Genomic DNA, 19260 nt, shown 5'->3' with positions numbered 1-19260 from the left:
CACATTCAGTTGGCAGACCATGGGGCAGGATCAGGGTCACAATGCAAACCAGTCAGTTGTGGTGCAGATTGTTTTGTCTTTTTTTGCACCAATTATGTTGCCTTTTTAATGCCTGGAAGTCAAGCTGTGGGCAAACAATGCACCAACAAATAAAAGCACATTTAATACAATATTCACATTAGCTGTAATTACATTTTTAAGACAGCTTTAATTACATATTTCTACATGGACACTTTCAGAATTATCTGGTTAACTCTTCTAATGTTCTAATTGCTGCTACAGCAGTTCTGAAGCTCATTTTTTTTTTTTCTGAAAATCTGAATTCAGCCCAAGTGAAAAGACTTAAACCCTAATTAAAACCCAGGGCTACACATTTCTGAAATACCAACACATCGGTATGTTTTAACTTCTCAAGATCAGGCATTATCTTGTATTACATTTACTATGAATACTTCTTTGATGGTCCACGTCATATCTTTATGGTCCCCGCTATCTTACTCCATCAACATTTTTATAGGTTACCATAGGGAGGCAGACTGGGCAATGCTGCCCGAAGAGTCAAGTCCAACATTTGCCCAATATTGCCCCTTAGTTCATAACAAGGCTACATAGCAAAAAAAAAGGAAAGTTGTGCTCAACCACTAAATTTTAAACCATTAGGCGGGGGTGCAATGAGGTTGTGACCACAAAATACATATAAACAACAACAAGAGCCCCTCTGCACTCCCCCATTATCAATATATATAGGACATTAACCCATTCTGTGCATTAAGCTACTAAGAAATGCCCTCCCGTTTAAGCAAAACACAGAGTTGTTTGTCCGTACATTGCAATATACTTCAAGCTGGCCAACTGCATCAAAGTCATCCCTTCTGGCCAGTCCTACACTGACCTATGCGATTCATTAAGAATTCTACTGCTTCAATATACATTTAACAAAGGGACTGAGTTTTACCTGCAACTTACTTGCTTTCAGGGTTAAAACCCCCATATGGCTGTCCTTTTATTGGCTCCACTAGAATCACCTGACTGTAGCTGGGAAGGGTGGGAGCTACAACATGGAGCGGCCACTGCTCCTGTATAAACTATAGCAAAAAAAGGAAAGTTGTGCTCAACCACTACATTTGAAACCATTAGGCGGGGAAGCAATGAGGCTGTGACCACAAAATACATACAAACAACAACAAGAGCCCCTCTGCACTCCCCCATTATCAATATGTATAGGACATTAAGACAACTTTCCTTTTTTTTGCTATAGTTTATACAGGAGCAGTGGCCGCTCCATGTTGTAGCTCCCACCCTTCCCAGCTACAGTCAGGTGATCCCAGTGGAGCCAATAAAAGGGCAACCATATGGGGGTTTTAACCTTGAAAGCAAGTAAGTTGCAGGTAAAACTCAGTTCCTTTGTTAAATGTATATTGAAGCAGTAGAATTCTTAATGAATCAGATAAGTGAGTGTAGGACTGGCCAGACCGGGGATAAAGTTGGCCAGCTTGAAGTATATTGCAATATATGGGCAAATAATCCCTGTTTTGCTTAAAGGGGAGGCATTTCTTAGTAGCTTAATGCACAGAATGTCTTAATGTCCTATATATATTGATAATGGCTGAGTGCAGAAGGTCTCTTGTTGTTGTTTGTACATAACAAGGCTACATATACAAGAAAACATCTCTATATCAGACTTTCATGCGTAGTTCCAAGAATATTTAGGGCAGCAACATTGTTCACTACCAGATCTTATTTTGACAGACAAGTAGGGATACCACCCAGCCGATATCTGACCGGCCTAGCCAGCAATCGCCAACTAGGGCCCGTGCCGGTATTACAAATTTACTGGTAATATAAATGCTGGTACATTTGTAAGGGAGGCAACCCTACCTATAATTTCTCCCTTCCCGCACTCTTTCCATGGCAGTGGACCCTCTTTTATATAGATACTAGTTTCTGCCCCACCCATTATGCCCATTCACACATCCATTTCCCTGTGCAATCTGCCCATTTCTCTGCCCCCAAGTGACGTCACTGCCTGCCTGCACACCATCTAAAGTCTGGTATTATTAGCAAAAAAAGGTGGCAACCCTACAGACAAGCTGGGTTGCTGGATAAATTGAGCAATGGTTTGGTCTGACGATTAAAAGAAAAAAGGGCAGAAAATGTTTATCATCATTTTATTGGTTTTACCACAACTAAAAAAATAATGTCAGTAATAATGTTTTCCAGTGTTCTTGGTATCCTCTTTATTTTTCTTGTTTCTGTAAAAGAAAGCAGTTTACAAGCATGAATACAATGCGCCGCTACTCCCATTGCACCCTATCTGTTCCAGCGATGATAGATAGTAGTAGTAGTATAATACTATTACAATAGGGTACAGTACTAGCAAGTTATATTTGGACTACATGCAGGGATGGATTAAAGGGAATATATTTACTGGCGCTCAGCCATGTTTGATCAAGTTTTCCTGCACTACGGATTCTAAATGAGGGCCCTATTTTTGCTAAGCTCTGTTGGCCCCATTGTTAATCTGCCCCTTGTTATATGTAAGGGCTGTGATTGGTTATTTGGTAGCCCATGTGGCCTGCCAAAGGCTCTGCTTGGAATAAAGCTGTGTCTCTGTGCTTCCAAACCTGCCTCCAAGCCAGAAATGTAAAACTGGGCACCTACTTTGAGGCCACTGGGAGCAACTTCAAAAGGGGTGGTGGGAAACATGTTGCTCAGAAGCCATTGGTTGGGGATCACTGCCCTGGAATAAGGTGACAACGGTATATCTGCAGACTTACTAATGTTTCTTTCCTTGTTCCTGACCATGTCCTGTTTTCTTTGCTTCACTTGAGCTGTTGTTGTGAGTAATGGCAGAATGTTCCGGTCTGGGAGGATGGCTTATTTCATTGCTGCCATTGTGGAATTTTTCTGTGGGATGAGGGACTCCAGTGGGGGCAGCATTCCCATGGTGAAGGTCTCTCCTATGCCTGCCGTGCTAGGGATAGAACAGTGTGTCAGTATTTAATATTACAGATGTAAAATAGCAAATAGATCCAACAGCCCTATTGGGTTTATTTAATGGTTAAATGATTCCCTTTTCTCTGTAATAATAAAACAGTACCTGTACTTGATCCCAACTAAGATATAATTACCCCTTATTGGGGCAGAACAGCCCTATTGGGTTTATTTAATGGTTAAATGATTCCCTTTTCTCTGTAATAATAAAACAGTACCTGTACTTGATCCCAACTAAGATATAATTACCCCTTATTGGGGGCAGGGCAGCCCTATTGGGTTTATTTAATGGTTAAATGATTCCCTTTTCTCTGTAATAATAAAACAGTACCTGTACTTGATCCCAACTAAGATATAATTACCCCTTATTGGGGGCAGAACAGCCCTATTGGGTTTATTTAATGGTTAAATGATTCCCTTTTCTCTGTAATAATAAAACAGTACCTGTACTTGATCCCAACTAAGATATAATTACCCCTTATTGGGGGCAGGGCAGCCCTATTGGGTTTATTTAATGGTTAAATGATTCCCTTTTCTCTGTAATAATAAAACAGTACCTGTACTTGATCCCAACTAAGATATAATGACCCCTTATTGGGGCAGAACAGCCCTATTGGGTTTATTTCATGGTTAAATGATTCCCTTTTCTCTGTAATAATAAAACAGTACCTGTACTTGATCCCAACTAAGATATAATTACCCCTTATTGGGGGCAGAACAGCCCTATTGGGTTTATTTCATGGTTAAATGATTCCCTTTTCTCTGTAATAATAAAACAGTACCTGTACTTGATCCCAACTAAGATATAATTACCCCTTATCGGGGGCAGAACAGTCGTATTGGGTTTATTTCATGGTTAAGTGATTCCCTGTAATACCTGTAATACCTGTAATATTATAACAAACAGGGGACCTATGATGCATTATAGGGTCTTCACAAACAGAAAGAGAGTGCTTGAAACCAACACACACAGTTAGTTATTGATGCTACAGTGCTCCGCTGTCTACTGCTTCCGCAGGTGGTCAGCATGCTAATTGCTTTGCTCACCTGGGGTTTTTTGGGTGGGATGGGAGCTCCAGTTCTGGACCCTTCTCCATGTGGCTTGGGGGAAGAACAGTTTGTGTGGTGTTGGACTTCTGTGTGATGAGGGACTCCAGTGGGGGCGACATTCCCATGGCGAAGATGTCTCTTAGCTCTGTAAATCTAGGGATGGAACAATGTGTTAGCTGCGTTAAAAGTAGTTATGCTTACAAATATAAAATAGTAAATAGATCCTACCCTCATATATTTTCTAGTACGGATAATATACAATGCATTCTTTCCAACAGATCACAAAGCAGTGCTAATTGACATATTATGCTGCTACTATAATTGCATTACTAAGAGTGCTGTACTGTGAGGTTGTAATCCTTTAGTGCTATCATAAGGCAAGACAACATGTCCCATGATGCACTGCAAGGGCTGTATTAACATCAGTGGAAAAAGTGGAAACTAGAATGTGCACTGAGCTTCAGTATATATCACATTACAATACTATTACAGGTATGGGATCCCTTATCAGGAAACCCGTTATCCAGAAAGCTCCGAATTACGGAAAGCCTGTCTCCCATAGACTCCATTTTAATCAAATAATTCAGAATTTTAAAACTGATTTCCTTTTCTCTGTAGAAATAAAACAGTACCTGTACTTGATCCCAACTAAGATATAATTACCCCTTATTGGGGCAGAACAGCCCTATTGGGTTTATTTAATGGTTAAATGATTCCCTTTTCTATGTAATAATAAAACAGTATCTGTACTTGATCCCAACTAAGATATAATTACCCCTTATTGGGGGCAGAACAGCCCTATTGGGTTTATTTAATGGTTAAATGATTCCCTTTTCTCTGTAATAATAAAACAGTACCTGTACTTGATCCCAACTAAGATATAATTACCCCTTATTGGGGGCAGAACAGTCCTATTGGGTTAAATTAATGTTTTATTGGTTTGTTAGTAGACTTAAGGTATGGAGATCCACATTACGGAAAGACCCCCTTATCCGGTATACCCTTGGTCCCAAGCATTCTGGATAATGGGTCCTATACCTGTATAACAAATGAGAATTTTACAATACATAAACAAGGAGGTTCATAGAAAGAAGAAAGAGAATTAGAGGGCCCATAGTTTGTTTCTGACATGTACAAAAAGGCTACAATTCCTATGATGCACCGGGAGGTCGTCACTTATAGGTAGTTTTACTACTTATTTGAGAAGACAACAAATCCCATAAATGCTGTATAAGTTGCTAACAAAAAGGCAACAGTAAAGCATTAACAGGTGCTGCGATCTATACTCGTAACTTATATACACATTATGCCTTATATCTGTCATAATACTGTCATGGAAAAACATGTGTTTTTTCAAAACCCATCAGTTAATAGAGCCTCTCCATTAGAATCCTGCATTGAAATCTATTTTTATATTTAATTTTGAAATTTCACATGGGGCTAGCCATATTCTTCATTTCCCAGGGTGCCACAGCCATGTGACCTGTGCTCTGATAAACTACACACACTTTACTGCTGCGCTGCAAGTTGGAGTGATATCCCCCCCCCTCCCAGCAGCCAATCAGCAGAACAATGGGAAGGGAGCAAGATAGCAGCTCCCAGTAGGTATCAGAATAGCACTCAATAGTAAGAAATCCAAGTCCGGCTTGAGACTCCTCCAGTTACATGGGAGTAGGAGAAACAATAGGTTAGCTGAAAGCAGTTCTAATGTGTAGCGCTGGCTGAAAGCTCAGACTCAGGCACAATGCACTGAGATGGCGCCTACACACCAATATTACAGCTAAAAATACATTTGTTGGTTCAAGAATTACATTTTAAATGGAGGGAATTAGGTAATTATTTGCTATGTAAACAATGTCATTTAAAAATAAAAAGTACCCCATAAAAATCATGACAGTTACCTTTAAACAACAATACCCAGCTGCCCACCTCTGCCATAATTGGTGGCACCAAGTCAAAATGCTAATTGCTAATCACCTCAGTTTTTTGGCTGAGGGTATTTAGAGACTAGGGGGTTCTGTTCCTTAACCCTTCAGCAGGATTTTTCTCCACTTGTCTTGTGTTGTCTGTATGATTTGGGACTTCTCCCGTACTATGTGTGACTTCTCCAGTGTGTGATGGGACTTCATTGGGGGTAGGTTTCCAACAAGGGTTACCTTGCCTTCAAAGTTCTTTGTAATAATAAATAGAGCCATAAAATGCAATTAACAACTCCTTGTTGCCCTGGGTTAGCCTCTTTTTTGGTGCACAAAGATTCGGGGGTAATGTAGTAAGTGCCAAGTTTGCCCCTGATCTGGTAACCGACAGCCACCAGTCACATACGTTCTTTGCTTCAGGTGACAAGTCAATGCTACCAGCTGATTAGTTACCAGTGGTACTGGACTGGGTGCCCACTTTGCTGTATGATGGTGTATGATGGGAGATCAAGTAATAAAAGTCACAACCTTTGCACCATATGTAGTAACTAATCAAATTATGTGTTGATTAATTACTATGGATACAAGTTTTTTTTGTTCTTGCTGGAGGCACTAGGGCTTCTTTTCTTGTTAATTTATTTTACACTTTCCACCCTGCCCACACTTAGGGGCAGCTTTACTAATCCATGAATCCGAATCTGAATCCCGAAAGGGAAAATATCGTATTGGAAACAAAAATTTTGCGACTTTTCGTCGCCGCCATGATTTTTCGTGACATTTTTGTCGCCGTTGCGACTTTATTGTATTTTGCGTGACTATTTCGTCGCCGTCGCGATTTTTTCGTATTGAGCGATTGTAAATGGTGGAAAAACCAATCAGATTTTTTCGTGACGGCGACGATAAAGTCGCGGAAAATATACGAAAAAGTCGCAATGGCGGCGAAAAAGTCAGGGAACATACGAAAAAGTCGCAAAAATACTGATCATTACGAAAAACTGCATTCGGATGCCTTCGGACCGTTCGTGGATAAGTAAATCTCCCCTTTAGTGTCCATAGGTGCACTCCAGAATGGAACACAAAGACATTTATCTCTCCAATGAATACAGTAGTGCTGGCATGCAGGGCTCAGAATCATTACTTCCATTTGGATGGCCCCTAAGTTGTGCGCCATTCAGACGTGCAAGTAAGGAAGCTCCAATGGCCAAGATGTCCTGTACCTACGGCTAAGTACAGGGCTGCACTTGGCTTTGCGCTACTAAGTGATCTAGCATTTGCAGTAGAAGATATGCTAAATGCCCCTACTGGGATAGTCAACAATGCTGTACATTAATGTTAGTCTTACAGACTGCTACTAAATGAAAAGACCAGAAATCTTATGAAGTGCTATAATAGTCTTATGTAAATGTAACAGTACAACTATTATGGGTGCTGCAACGTTATCATTCAAAATGAGCCTTTTATCATTCTTAGCGATGACCAAAAAATTTCACCATGGCCAGTTTTGTGGAAAAATTCCACCTTTCACCACAAGCAAAAAGTTCGCAAAACCACACAAAGAATTTGCCACACACAAAAAAAACAGGCGTCTTTTTGTTTTCTGATGCGGGGAGCCCACGAAAAAAAGTTGCACACGTCTTGTAATGATAAAGACCTGTAGGAGTTAATAAAGCAGGCCAAGGTATTCCAAAAAAACATTCTGCAAGTACCAGAAACAAATAATTAACAGGCCTCTGTTCACTAAGGTCTGGAATTACTGATGTGTAAGCCCATGTAGGGGTGGCCTAGAGTTACCCCTCAAATCATAGGTGATGTGGAGGCCACACTATAGCATAAAACTCACAAGCATTTACCACCTTAGAACCCATACTTGTTATAGCAGTGGTATCAAAAAATGTGGGTATAGGTCCAAACATGACTGGCTTTGGGTTTCTCGGATTATCAGATAGGAATATCTGGGCACAGGCAGGTCTATTTGTAGCCCGAAAGCAGGGATAAGGGTTCTGCAAAAAAATGCCCATAGACTCCATTGTAGTTTGTCAAAAAAGCCATGTGACAAAAAAAGTTGCGCAACAAAAAAGAAAGTCGCTAAAAAGACACCCATAGACTTTGCAGTTTCACTTATCACTATTAAATGTTATGAATAAAAACAATTAATAAACCTGCAATTTACAGAGGACCTTATATCACAAAGTAGTCACTGTCAACCTGGAAAGCCCCTTAGTGGCTTACCCAACCTTGTCATAAATGGTAACATAGAGTCAAAATGCAAATTGCTCACTTTGCTCACCTGAGGTAGAGTGGATGGGGGTAGGGTGGTTGCTACAGTCCTGATTTCTACAGGGTATGCTGATGACTTGGGCAGGGCATTGTTGACAGGTAGAGGAAGGCTCGTGCTTTTGGATGGAGGAAGGCTGGTGCCTTTAGGTGGAGGAAGGCTCGTGCTTTTGGATGGAGGAAGGCTGGTGCCTTTAGATGGAGGAAGGCTGGTGCCTTTGGATGGAGGAAGGCTGGTGCCTTTGGATGGAGGAAGGCTGGTGCCTTTGGGTGGAGGAAGGCTGGTGCCTTTAGGTGGAGGAAGGCTGGTGCCTTTGGATGGAGGAAGGCTGGTGCCTTTGGGTGGAGGAAGGCTGGTGCCTTTGGATGGAGGAAGGCTGGTGCCTTTGGATGGAGGAAGGCTGGTGCCTTTGGATGGAGGAAGGCTGGTGCCTTTAGATGGAGGAAGGCTGGTGCCTTTGGATGGAGGAAGGCTGGTGCTTTTAGGTGGAGGAAGGCTGGTGCCTTTGGATGGAGGAAGGCTGGTGACTTTAGGTGGAGGAAGACTGGTGCCTTTAGGTGGAGGAAGGCTGGTGCCTTTAGGTGGAGGAAGGCTGGTGCCTTTGGCTGGAGGAAGGCTGGTGCCTTTGGATGGAGGAAGGCTGGTGTCTTTAGAAGGTGGGAGGCTGGTGCCTTTGGATGGAGGAAGGCTGGTGTCTTTAGAAGGTGGGAGGCTGGTGTTGTTAGGTGGAGGAAGGCCAGTGCTTTTAGGTGGAGGAAGGCTGGTGTTGTTAGGTGGAAGAAGGCCATCACTTTTAGGTGGAGGAAGGCTGGTGTCTTTAGAAGGAGGAAGGCTGGTGTTGTTAGGTGGAGGAAGGCCAGTGATTTTAGGTGGAGGAAGGCTGGTGTCTTTATAAGGAGGAAGGCTGCTGTTGTTAGGTGGAGGAAGGCCAGTGCTTTTAGGTGAAGGAAGGCTGGTGTTGTTAGGTGGAAGAAGGCCATCGCTTTTAGGTGGAAGAAGGCTGGTGTCTTTAGAAGGAGGAAGGCTGGTGTTGTTAGGTGGAGGAAGGCCAGTGCTTTTAGGTGAAGGAAGGCTGGTGTTAGGTGGAAGAAGGCCGCTGCTTTGTGGTGGAGGAAGGCTGCTGTTGTTAGGTGGAGGAAGGCCGGTGCTTTTAGGTGGAGGAAGGCTGCTGTTGTTAGGTGGAGGAAGGCTGGTGCTTTGAGGTGGAGGAAGGCTGCTGTTGTTAGGTGGAGGAAGGCCGGTGCTTTTAGGTGGAAGAAGGCTGTTGTCTTTAGAAGGAGGAAGGCTGGTGTTGTTAGGTGGAGGAAGGCCGGTGCTTTGAGGTGGAGGAAGGCTGCTGTTGTTAGGTGGAGGAAGGCTGGTGTTTTTAGAAGGAGGAAGGCTGCTGTTGTTAGGTGGAGGAAGGCCGGTGCTTTGAGGTGGAAGAAGGCTGCTGTTGTTAAGTGGAGGAAGGCCGGTGCTTTGAGGTGGAAGAAGGCTGCTGTTGTTAGGTGGAGGAAGGCCGGTGCTTTGAGGTGGAGGAAGGCTGCTGTTGTTAGGTGGAGGAAGGCTGGTGTTTTTAGAAGGAGGAAGGCTGCTGTTGTTAGGTGGAGGAAGGCCGGTGCTTTTAGGTGGAAGAAGGCTGCTGTTGTTAGGTGGAGGAAGGCCGGTGCTTTGAGGTGGAGGAAGGCTGCTGTTGTTAGGTGGAGGAAGGCCGGTGCTTTGAGGTGGAGGAAGGCTGCTGTTGTTAGGTGGAGGAAGGCTGCTGTTGTTAGGTGGAGGAAGGCTGCTGTTGTTAGGTGGAGGAAGGCTGGTGTTTTTAGAAGGAGGAAGGCTGCTGTTGTTAGGTGGAGGAAGGCCGGTGCTTTTAGGTGGAAGAAGGCTGCTGTTGTTAGGTGGAGGAAGGCCGGTGCTTTGAGGTGGAGGAAGGCTGCTGTTAGGTGGAGGAAGGCCGGTGTTTTTAGAAGGAGGAAGGCTGCTGTTGTTAGGTGGAGGAAGGCCGGTGCTTTTAGGTGGAGGAAGGCTGCTGTTGTTAGTTGGTGGAAGGCTGGTGCTTTTAGTTGGAGTGGGGCTGGAGACTGTAGAAACACCTTCTTTATTGTGAGAAAAGAATAATGAATGATAATAAGGAATAAAGATACAAAAATAATGATAAAGTAACTAATAAAATTACTCTGGGTTCTTTTTTTCACTAAAATACTTTGTTTACTGGGATTGGCATATATATATATATATAAAATGTAGTTGTAATTATCATTCCATTTACATTTATTGTGCCTTTTTACCTTTTTACCTTTCAATATATATATACAGAACATGTGTCTAAATATATAAATTATAATCCCGGCCTGAAACATTTTATTAAATGAATTGGTTAGTAGAATAAGAAACTTCTATGTGAATATACAATGACTCGCCCCCACACACAGTTTAATATATGCCCCTTCAAAAAAAAAAAAAAAAAGCTTACACACCTTTATACCCCTTTTTAAAAAAAAAAAAAAAAAAAAAAGATTGTACACCCCTAGCATTTTAAAAGGTAGCCCATTGCCCAGCCTTTTTGGAACCTTTAAAAAATATAAGAAGCTACTTTGGAATACTAGATAAATACTAGATAAATGCATATTCTTTAGAAAGATCAGTGCTTACCCCTAAACCAATATGGTATGCCCCTTTATAACATAGACGCTCACCTGTCTTTACTGTAGGGAGGCTCCAGCTCTGGGCCACTAGGGCAAGCAGCAGAATGTAGCAGAGCATGGCCGGAAATCCCTTCTCTTACCCTTCACTTGGGATTGCTTTGTATGATGGGGCAGCCACAGCTGACTTTTAAAGCTCTCCATTGTCTACACCCCTTGTGATAATCCTTTGTGGCAGCCAATCAGATGGGAACATAAGTTGACAAAAATGATGTGACTGCAAACGAAAAAAAGGATGATAGGGTTACAGGTGTGGCATCTCCTCTCTAAACAAACTGAAAGAGCATTCGCACTTCAGGCAATTACGACGTAACCTCTTTGGTTGGACCCATTATTTAGTGATGCCTTTATGCTGCGTCGCCCATGTACAATTTTGTAAGTAAATATCCTGAGAACATTTACACCATGGAGACAAGTTTAACCCTTTCTGGCACTCCAGTTTAGCTCCCGTACCATAGATAAATAAGCCAAATGATCTAGTACTTACTGCCCCTTGGCCTAATCTTCCTTGTCTAACAAAGTATGGATTGGTGAAGGTTGGTCAGTTTTTATTTTTTAATTATATTTATATTATAAATGTACTGTTGAAAAAGATATGTTAAACAACCCCTCTGAGTAAAGGCTTTTGGTCATGAAGGTGCTGGGGTGTCTGGGGGTTGTTGCCTGGGGGACCCCAACCCAGTTGCAATGTCAAACCCCCTTTCTCCTTGTGGCGGTGATGGGGGGAAAACGTGCTGGCACTTGCAGTTAGTAGAGGGAGCAGGCCTGGGTAGGTGGACCGGCCCAGCCCAACCCTGGGAAAAATGATTATAACGCCTATAAATTGTCAAGGATCAGACCCTAAGGCCTCTATTCAATCTTCACATATTAATAACATCAAATACAGAGGAAGAGGAAGGGTTGCTTCTGTGAGCACATAAAGTGTGAAGGGAGAGCTGGTAATGGTAGTGGATTAGAAACAGCGCTGCCCACCCCCATTTGGAGGTTCAGAGAAGAGACAAGGGGATGATCTCCCACCCACAGTCAAAGGAGTTCTTGACATAGACTTTGGTACCTTTTGTGTTTAATGAGTTTTCCATCAACTGAGTACAGAGGAAGAGTATACATGGTGATTCTAAAGAAGCAATCTGGTGATTTACAATTAGAAGAATATTCTGACACAATATTCCAGATGGTGGGGGAATTATTGCACAGCAAACAATAACCCAAACAGTGACCAGTGGACTGTTTCACGTGAAGTTCAAGCATGTTCCGTTAGCAATGAATTCAAAAGTCTATTTATTCGGTTACCCTTGGGGGTGGTGTCAACAAATGTCCATCATCTTGATAGGCTTGTTGCATATATTGACCAGACTCTTGAATTATTGGAGTATTCAATAACAGTTGTGAGTTTACCAGGTATTTGATGGATTTCGGGGGATTTGGAGAGAATATCTCCTGACCTTCCTCGAAAAGTTTTGCATTATGGGACACAGCCAAAGACAGTGGATATGTTCAGCACTTGGTCTATGAGAACAGTTTGGTGGGATGGCCCAGCTTCACCAGATCACCAATGATGGCGGTAGCCTATTTTTAAAAAGTAGAGGGTGTCAACAGTAAATCCAGAAAATAAGCATTAAAGTCAATGGACATAGAGTATGTACACAGACACATATATAAATATTGTTTTGTTCTTTCAATATGAGCCACAAAGGGTGTATCCGTTTGAGGTTTTTTGCCTGCGGTAGGGACATTAGACTGTAACTTCCACCAGGGTCATTCTCTATAAACATCTGCTAATAATAGCTCATCTCATTGTTGAAAAACTGGTTCCCACCGCCATAACACCTACTGGTAATACCAGGAGCTAATTAGAATTATAGTGGTTTCTTAAATAATCCCGGGTTGTGAAATGGGAAATCAAAATGTTCCCTTTGTATAGACTGACAAGATAAATTTCCACTCCCTTGGTTGTGATTAGTGATGAGTGAATCTGTTCCGTTTCGCTTCGCCGAAAAATTCGCGAATCTTTCAAAAGATCCGCGAAACGGCGAAAGATCCGCGAAACGGCGAAAATGTTGTGCAACAAAAAAAAATTGTCGCCCGCGACTATTCTTTTTTGATGTCGGCGACAATTTTTGGACGTGCTGCGAATTTTTCCGCGGCGAAATTTTTTTACATGGGGTTACTCTGATGGATCTCACCCTTCACACATTGGTTGAGAAGATGTGTATGTTCTGTCACGAGATATAAAGGTTAAAATTTACCTTGGGCAGTATACATGGGCAAGGACTTTTTTAGTTTAGTTTTTAGTTTTCCAGTGTTTCTTTATATTCAATATTAAATGACAGTAATGTTGGGGGTCCCTTTAGCTTTTGTTCAGTGATGTGGTTTAAGAAAGAATTGCAACTAGAGGGTGTTGCTTATAAACAGGTAGAGGAACATAATTACTCCAAATACATGTCAGAAGTCACTGCTACTTATTTATAGAGCTTAAAAAGGACAACCTCCTCTTATGCATTAAATGACTTAAGATGCTACACCTAAGGGGAGTCCATAACTGTTTGGTTTGTCCAAACATAAATCATCCAGTTATTCTGGTTACAACTCTTTATGTGGAGGCAATTAAAATAAATACATAAATATACAACAGACTACAAAACACCTACTGGTTATACCAGCGGCTAATTAGAATGGTAGCAGTTTCTTACATCATCTCAGGTTGCTTAATGGGAATCAAAATGTTCCCTTTGTATAAACTGACAAGATAGGAACTTGATTTCCACTCCCTTGGTCGTGATGCCTCTTTTACTTTGACAGATTATCTACATGGGGTTACGCTGATGGATCTCACCCTTCACAGATATGTGACAGTATTGTTGGGGGTCTCTTTAGCTTTTGTTCAAATCAAAAAGACCAATGTGGTAGAGCTTAAAAAGGACAACCTCCTCTTATGCATTAAATGACTTCTGACTCAAGATGCTACGCCTAAGGGGAGGCCAAAACTATTTGGTTTGTCCCAACATAAATCATCCAATTGTTCTGGTTACGACTCTTTATGTGGAGGCTTTGAAAATAAATAAATAAATATACAACAGACTACAAAAATGGCTGCACCCCCCAAAACAATCGCCTGGGTGCTGGAAACAAATCCCATTTAGGAGAATGCAAAACTGCACTCAAAGGGCCTAATTAAAAAAGAGAACATGTTTATTTATTTATTGGGACATAGCAACTAGTGAACTGGAAAACAAAAACTAAAATAGTTTAAAAAAATACACAAAAATGGATAAATGAACATCAACTGCAATGTGTTTACAATAGCTATATCTATCAGCAGACATATCTATCAGTGCTGTACACCTCTTTCCATGCAGTGGGACAGTTAGCTGGAAAACTACATGTTTGTGGGACTAATTATATCAAATTTTTGATGTCATACACAGCAGTCTATGGAGCCCACAGGCAGGCTGAGGGCCATACAAATATCTTGGAGGGCCCCATCTGGCCCACGGCACACAGTTAGACAGTCCTGGTCTATATCATAGCAGAAGTTAAACTTGAGGTGAACTGCCCCTTTTATCGTTATGTTGGGTGGGTTTTCTTAATACTATAATGCTGTATTCTAGTTTTCTGGGAGTTCTAATTATCTTGCTAGTCATGTAGTTATGGCTGGGAATGGTTACTCTTTAGGTTTAGTGTATAACATGAACAGGGCCGGATTTCCAAATTGGCTGCCCCCGGTCGCACGCCCCCCCTCCCCTGAGTGCGCATGCGCGATACAGGGGGAGAGGGGTTTCCGTGCGCATGCGCAAACAGGGGAGGCGGGGCACCTTGTGCGCGCATGCGCAGTGGGCCAAACTTGGATACGGAGCAGTGGGGCGAAGTCCCCCCATTGCTCCGTATGGGTAGAAAACCCCCAGGTTTCTGCCGCCCTAGGCCCGGGCCTTTGTGGCCTCTCCACAAATCCGGGCCTGAACATGAAGTAGCTATAACACTTGGAAATGTGTATTATAGCATTTCACAGTTCATTCAGTTTATGAACAATAATATCCTATAGAATGCAAGTTCAGGTTTCCTGTTGAAACAGTTGAGGCTAATAATAGAATTCAATACATTCCGTGGGGTTGGACACTGGCTCCTCTTCCTTTCTGAGATTCAAATGTCATGAACATTAATACCATCAGTCACCTAAACACAAAATTCAGAGTAGGGATTGTGTCATTGGCGTATATATACAGGAATTACCACCATGTTCAGGGTTCTATAACATCAATGAGTATATTTGGATACAAGTACCTTTAATGAATAGCATGGCAATTGTGCACCACCATACTTGCTGCTGTGGTTATAAATAAACCCTATGTCACTTGTTGGTTGACCCTAGCACCAGCTGTAGCCATGGCTTCCTGATATTGCTGTTTTTAGAAGAATAAATTACAAACTGAGACAAATAAATTACAAACTGAGACAAGAATACTGCAGTCCTTATAACTAAACTAAATACCATGTATGGTTTAACTTATAGTATAGCTTGAATATTCTACACATATTTGTCAACACAGGACACATCTTCACAACATTCTTCACAGTTCTGTGGTCCCTACCTTGTGGAAACAGTTAAGGTCCCTTTTCTGGTTTAGCAAAATAATGGCCCCATACACAAAGCAAGGTTCATACAGAATTGGTTTGAAGACATTGGAACAACTTGACTGCACAAAGCCCTGGCCTCAACCCAGTGGGACACTTGTGAGATAATTTAGATCGCCAATGTGAGCCAGGCCTCATCCCCCAACATCGGCACCCAACTTCTTGTATGTATGTATAACTTTATTTATAAAGTGCCACAAGGGTACGCACCACTGTACAATCTTATAATATACACAATTACACACAGGGAGGACAAGTGTTATAATAAATACAATAAATAAGTATAAATACACAGGGAGTAAGTGCCATGTGGTATGAGACACAGTAGGAAGGAGGTCCCTGCCCCGTAGAGCTTAGAGACTAAGTTGTTGGGTAACATACAGGCACAAATTGGATGCAAATCCCACCACCAATGTTTCAATACACGTTGGAAAGTTTTTCCTGAAGGAGTAGAGGCAGTTTGAGCAGCAAAGAGAGGACAACCTTCATATTAATATGGTTTGGAATTGCGATGTTGGACAGGAAGGTGTCGGCATACTTTTGGCCACATAGAGTATGTGCTGTTGATCTTCTTTTAGACCCTAGTGAGCATAGAATATCTCGGTGAGAGTGATCTTACTTTATGACTATGCGGTGGAGGAGAGTAAGAGAGGTTCAACAGAGAGTGAGGTTCAAATATCTTGCAAAACATAAGATAAGGAGCCTACCAATAATTCATTTACCCTTTGTATTACTCCAGCCAGAATAGGAATATACAATATACACTTATTGCTTCAACACTACATTACTCCATATTTGTCTGAATATACATAAGTTCACTGAATAGACCATTGGGGGTTAAAGAACATGTAGATCTTTAGATATTGGGTACAAGAACATTTTCTTAGAAATAAACACTATCCAGTAACCACCTACATCCTGAGCATTGATCGTATTACTGCCATTTATGTGCCTGATTCTCGGGTTCCATGCTAGTCTTTCAGAAACCCTCCACGCCCCCTATACAATTTATAGCTATTGGGCTTCTCTCACTATTGAGAGTCAGTGCAGTTTTTAGCATTTCGTCCCTAAACAGGATTCTGCCTTTTCTGTTCTAATTTCTGTCCTCTGGTTGGCTCAAGTCTTTTCATTTGCACATGTAAGTCAGAGTCCCACTCTCCCTCACTGCCTCTGGTGTATTTGGTCTCACTTGGGTGGTAGGAATGCTTGCCAAGGAGATATGTCTTCTAAATGATCAGGGGGTCAACTCAGACACAGGGTCCCATAACACAGGTTATCTTTATGATTTTCTGTTTCTACTTGTGTGGGCAAGTAGAGCCCATGGCAGGTAGCCCATCTGTGTTGGGCAGAAAGCATTCCAAGAAAGGATGTCATGTTTAATAATTGTATGGAAAAGGAACTCTTTTATGACTTAATCAGTTTTACACTTACATTTTGTGACCTTGTTATATGTTGTGGCCATGTTGGGACTCAAGTTGGGACTTAGTTGGGAGCAAATATTGCATAGCGATCCCTACGAGCATTTCTCCCCCAAAATAGAATTGTTTCCCCAACCTTAGTGTGGCTTCTTCTAGTGGGAAAACAATTTTCCTCCAATAGGTGCCTGTTAATATATTTATAACTATATATAAATATACCAGGGTACCCTGTGCAGATGCAAGGGCAGTCAGACTGGTGGTACTGGCAGATATATTAGATAGCTTCAATTAATGGTCTAATGCCTTTTAGCAAGGGAGAAAATACAGGGTTACTGAAATAATGTAGCAAAAGCTCACTGATTAACAGACCTAGAGAAGTACTGACTACTGCTACATCGCTTCAGGAGTCAGAACCACAGAAGGGAAGCATATAACCATAAATACTTTCAACCAATAATTAGGAGTTTCGGCCACAGACTTATACAATTATGTGGTTGTGAAGACAGAAGCTGATATTTCAGCAATGCAGAATATGTTGGCGCTTTATAAGTAAATGTTAATAATAATAATAATAATATTTAAACCTTATGTGCCGGGTGAAGTAAATTGCAGCACAGGCGTTTTAACACTGGGGGGCCATTTACTAACCGTCAGAGATCATGTAGAAGTCAATGGCAGATGTCCCTTCCCTGGAGGATGCTTTGCTGGCTTTGAAACTTTAGAGGTTTTGGATTTTTGACGCTGTTTTTTTGTGCGACAATTCGAAAAAGTAGAAGCTTCGGTGGGACAATTCGAAAAAGTCCCAGTTTTGCCACTTTTTTGCATGGGGAGAAGACATAAAAAATAAACAAAGAAAAAAAGATACAATGTCATAAAGTCTATTAACCCCTAGATGAGCACTTACTTGACCCTAGCTCTGGTATAGGCAACCATGCACCTTCTGTATTAGAGGCAAGATTATGTAGGGCCCAATATAAGAGATCAAAACTGTCCGATAGTCTATAGTTGTCATGGGTGCTGATAGATGTACATCATTAGCTAAAGAGTATGGGTGCAAGGAATACTACAAAGTTTTACTCTTGCCTTTTTGTAATGTCTGTCCCTGCAATACATGGGCCGATTCTAGCTGTTGATATTGGTCCCTTATACCGATTCGGCAGCTAATCAGCCCGTGTATGGGCACTAACGACCGGCCTGCCCGACATCTGGCCAGAGATCGGGCAGATATCGATCGGGCAGGTTTAAAAATCAGTTGGCTCGGGGACCGCATCGGCTCGTTGATTCGGTCCCCAAACCGATCAAAGTCTATACTCGACGTTCTGAGCCGATCATTTGGCCCCAGGGCCAAACAACCGAATTAGCCCGATATTGTCCACCCATAGGTGGGGATATCAGGAGAAGATCCAAGTGGATCTTAGTGTGTAGGGTCACCTTTACTCCTTTACTCCTGTTATCCATCCAAAAAAAATACATTGGTCAAAATGCCTGAAATCTGCCATGCATTATTAAGGGTGCTGTTAAAGTGCTGCAGTATATGCCAGAATTACCAAAGGACCTCCCTACAGTACGTCTGAAGACATTACCCCCCCCCCCATGTGTTTGAGTGTATGACACTAATATGTATTGCTTCCTCATGGAATAGATTGTTTCAGATGCTCAAAATGGTCACAAATGTCAAATCAGCAGCAAATTGAGTTTATCGGAGTGGGGTTTGTGTCACTTCACTAAAGCACATGTTTGTATGCAAGTCACTTGTGTGCCTACTGATCCTGTTAAGGAGACCTTGGAGCTACCACCAGGTTCAAGGTGGTTCCAGGGTTCCACCGGTTCAATAGGCCCAGTTACATTTTTCATCAGAAGAGCCAAGATGGACACAATGGAAACTGAGCAGAGGTGCAGGAGCATGATTAGAAGCAAGTACTCAACTTTTTTGTCTTTAAGCTATCCTCAAGCCATCTCTCTTGTCTGCCTGTACAGGTATGAGAAAATCAAGGGAAAGAAACTCTGCTTAGCCTATAACATTTAAGTATATAAAAAAAAGAACATATAATGGCCCTTAGTGGTGCAATTTGATAAAATATTTGACATTAATTAATAAATTCTTACTTAGCTTGGTCAGTTATAACTTCTCATCCTCTCCCAAAATGGCAATCAAATACAATCAGAGATAAAAGACTGTCTTGATGACAATAAACATTTAAGATTAACAGACAAATAGGCATCTATTATGCATGCATGTCCGATATATACAACACATCAATGCCCTAGGCCCTGTTCTTAGCAAGCTGAGGTCTTCCCAA

The 19260-nt window shown here is 41.8% G+C and overlaps 1 protein-coding gene across 1 annotated transcript; it reads right to left on the bottom strand.

Annotated features, from left to right (window-relative positions):
• Nucleotides 1-2151: 2151 nt before the first annotated feature.
• LOC101730794 (extensin-like) lies at nt 2152-11077 on the bottom strand. The gene is made up of 5 exons (XM_031906445.1): nt 10908-11077; nt 8248-10307; nt 4042-4197; nt 2778-2974; nt 2152-2252 (listed from the first exon to the last, which is right to left on the bottom strand). Coding segments are annotated over exons 1-5 (2481 nt in total). The 5' UTR covers nt 10975-11077; the 3' UTR covers nt 2152-2251.
• Nucleotides 11078-19260: the final 8183 nt, after the last annotated feature.

Source organism: Xenopus tropicalis, chromosome 7, assembly GCF_000004195.4.
Source record: "Xenopus tropicalis strain Nigerian chromosome 7, UCB_Xtro_10.0, whole genome shotgun sequence".
Classification (NCBI taxonomy): Eukaryota; Metazoa; Chordata; class Amphibia; order Anura; family Pipidae; genus Xenopus; species Xenopus tropicalis.
The sequence above is the reverse complement of the archived record's forward strand: the minus strand, read 5'-3'. Positions and strand labels throughout refer to the sequence as shown.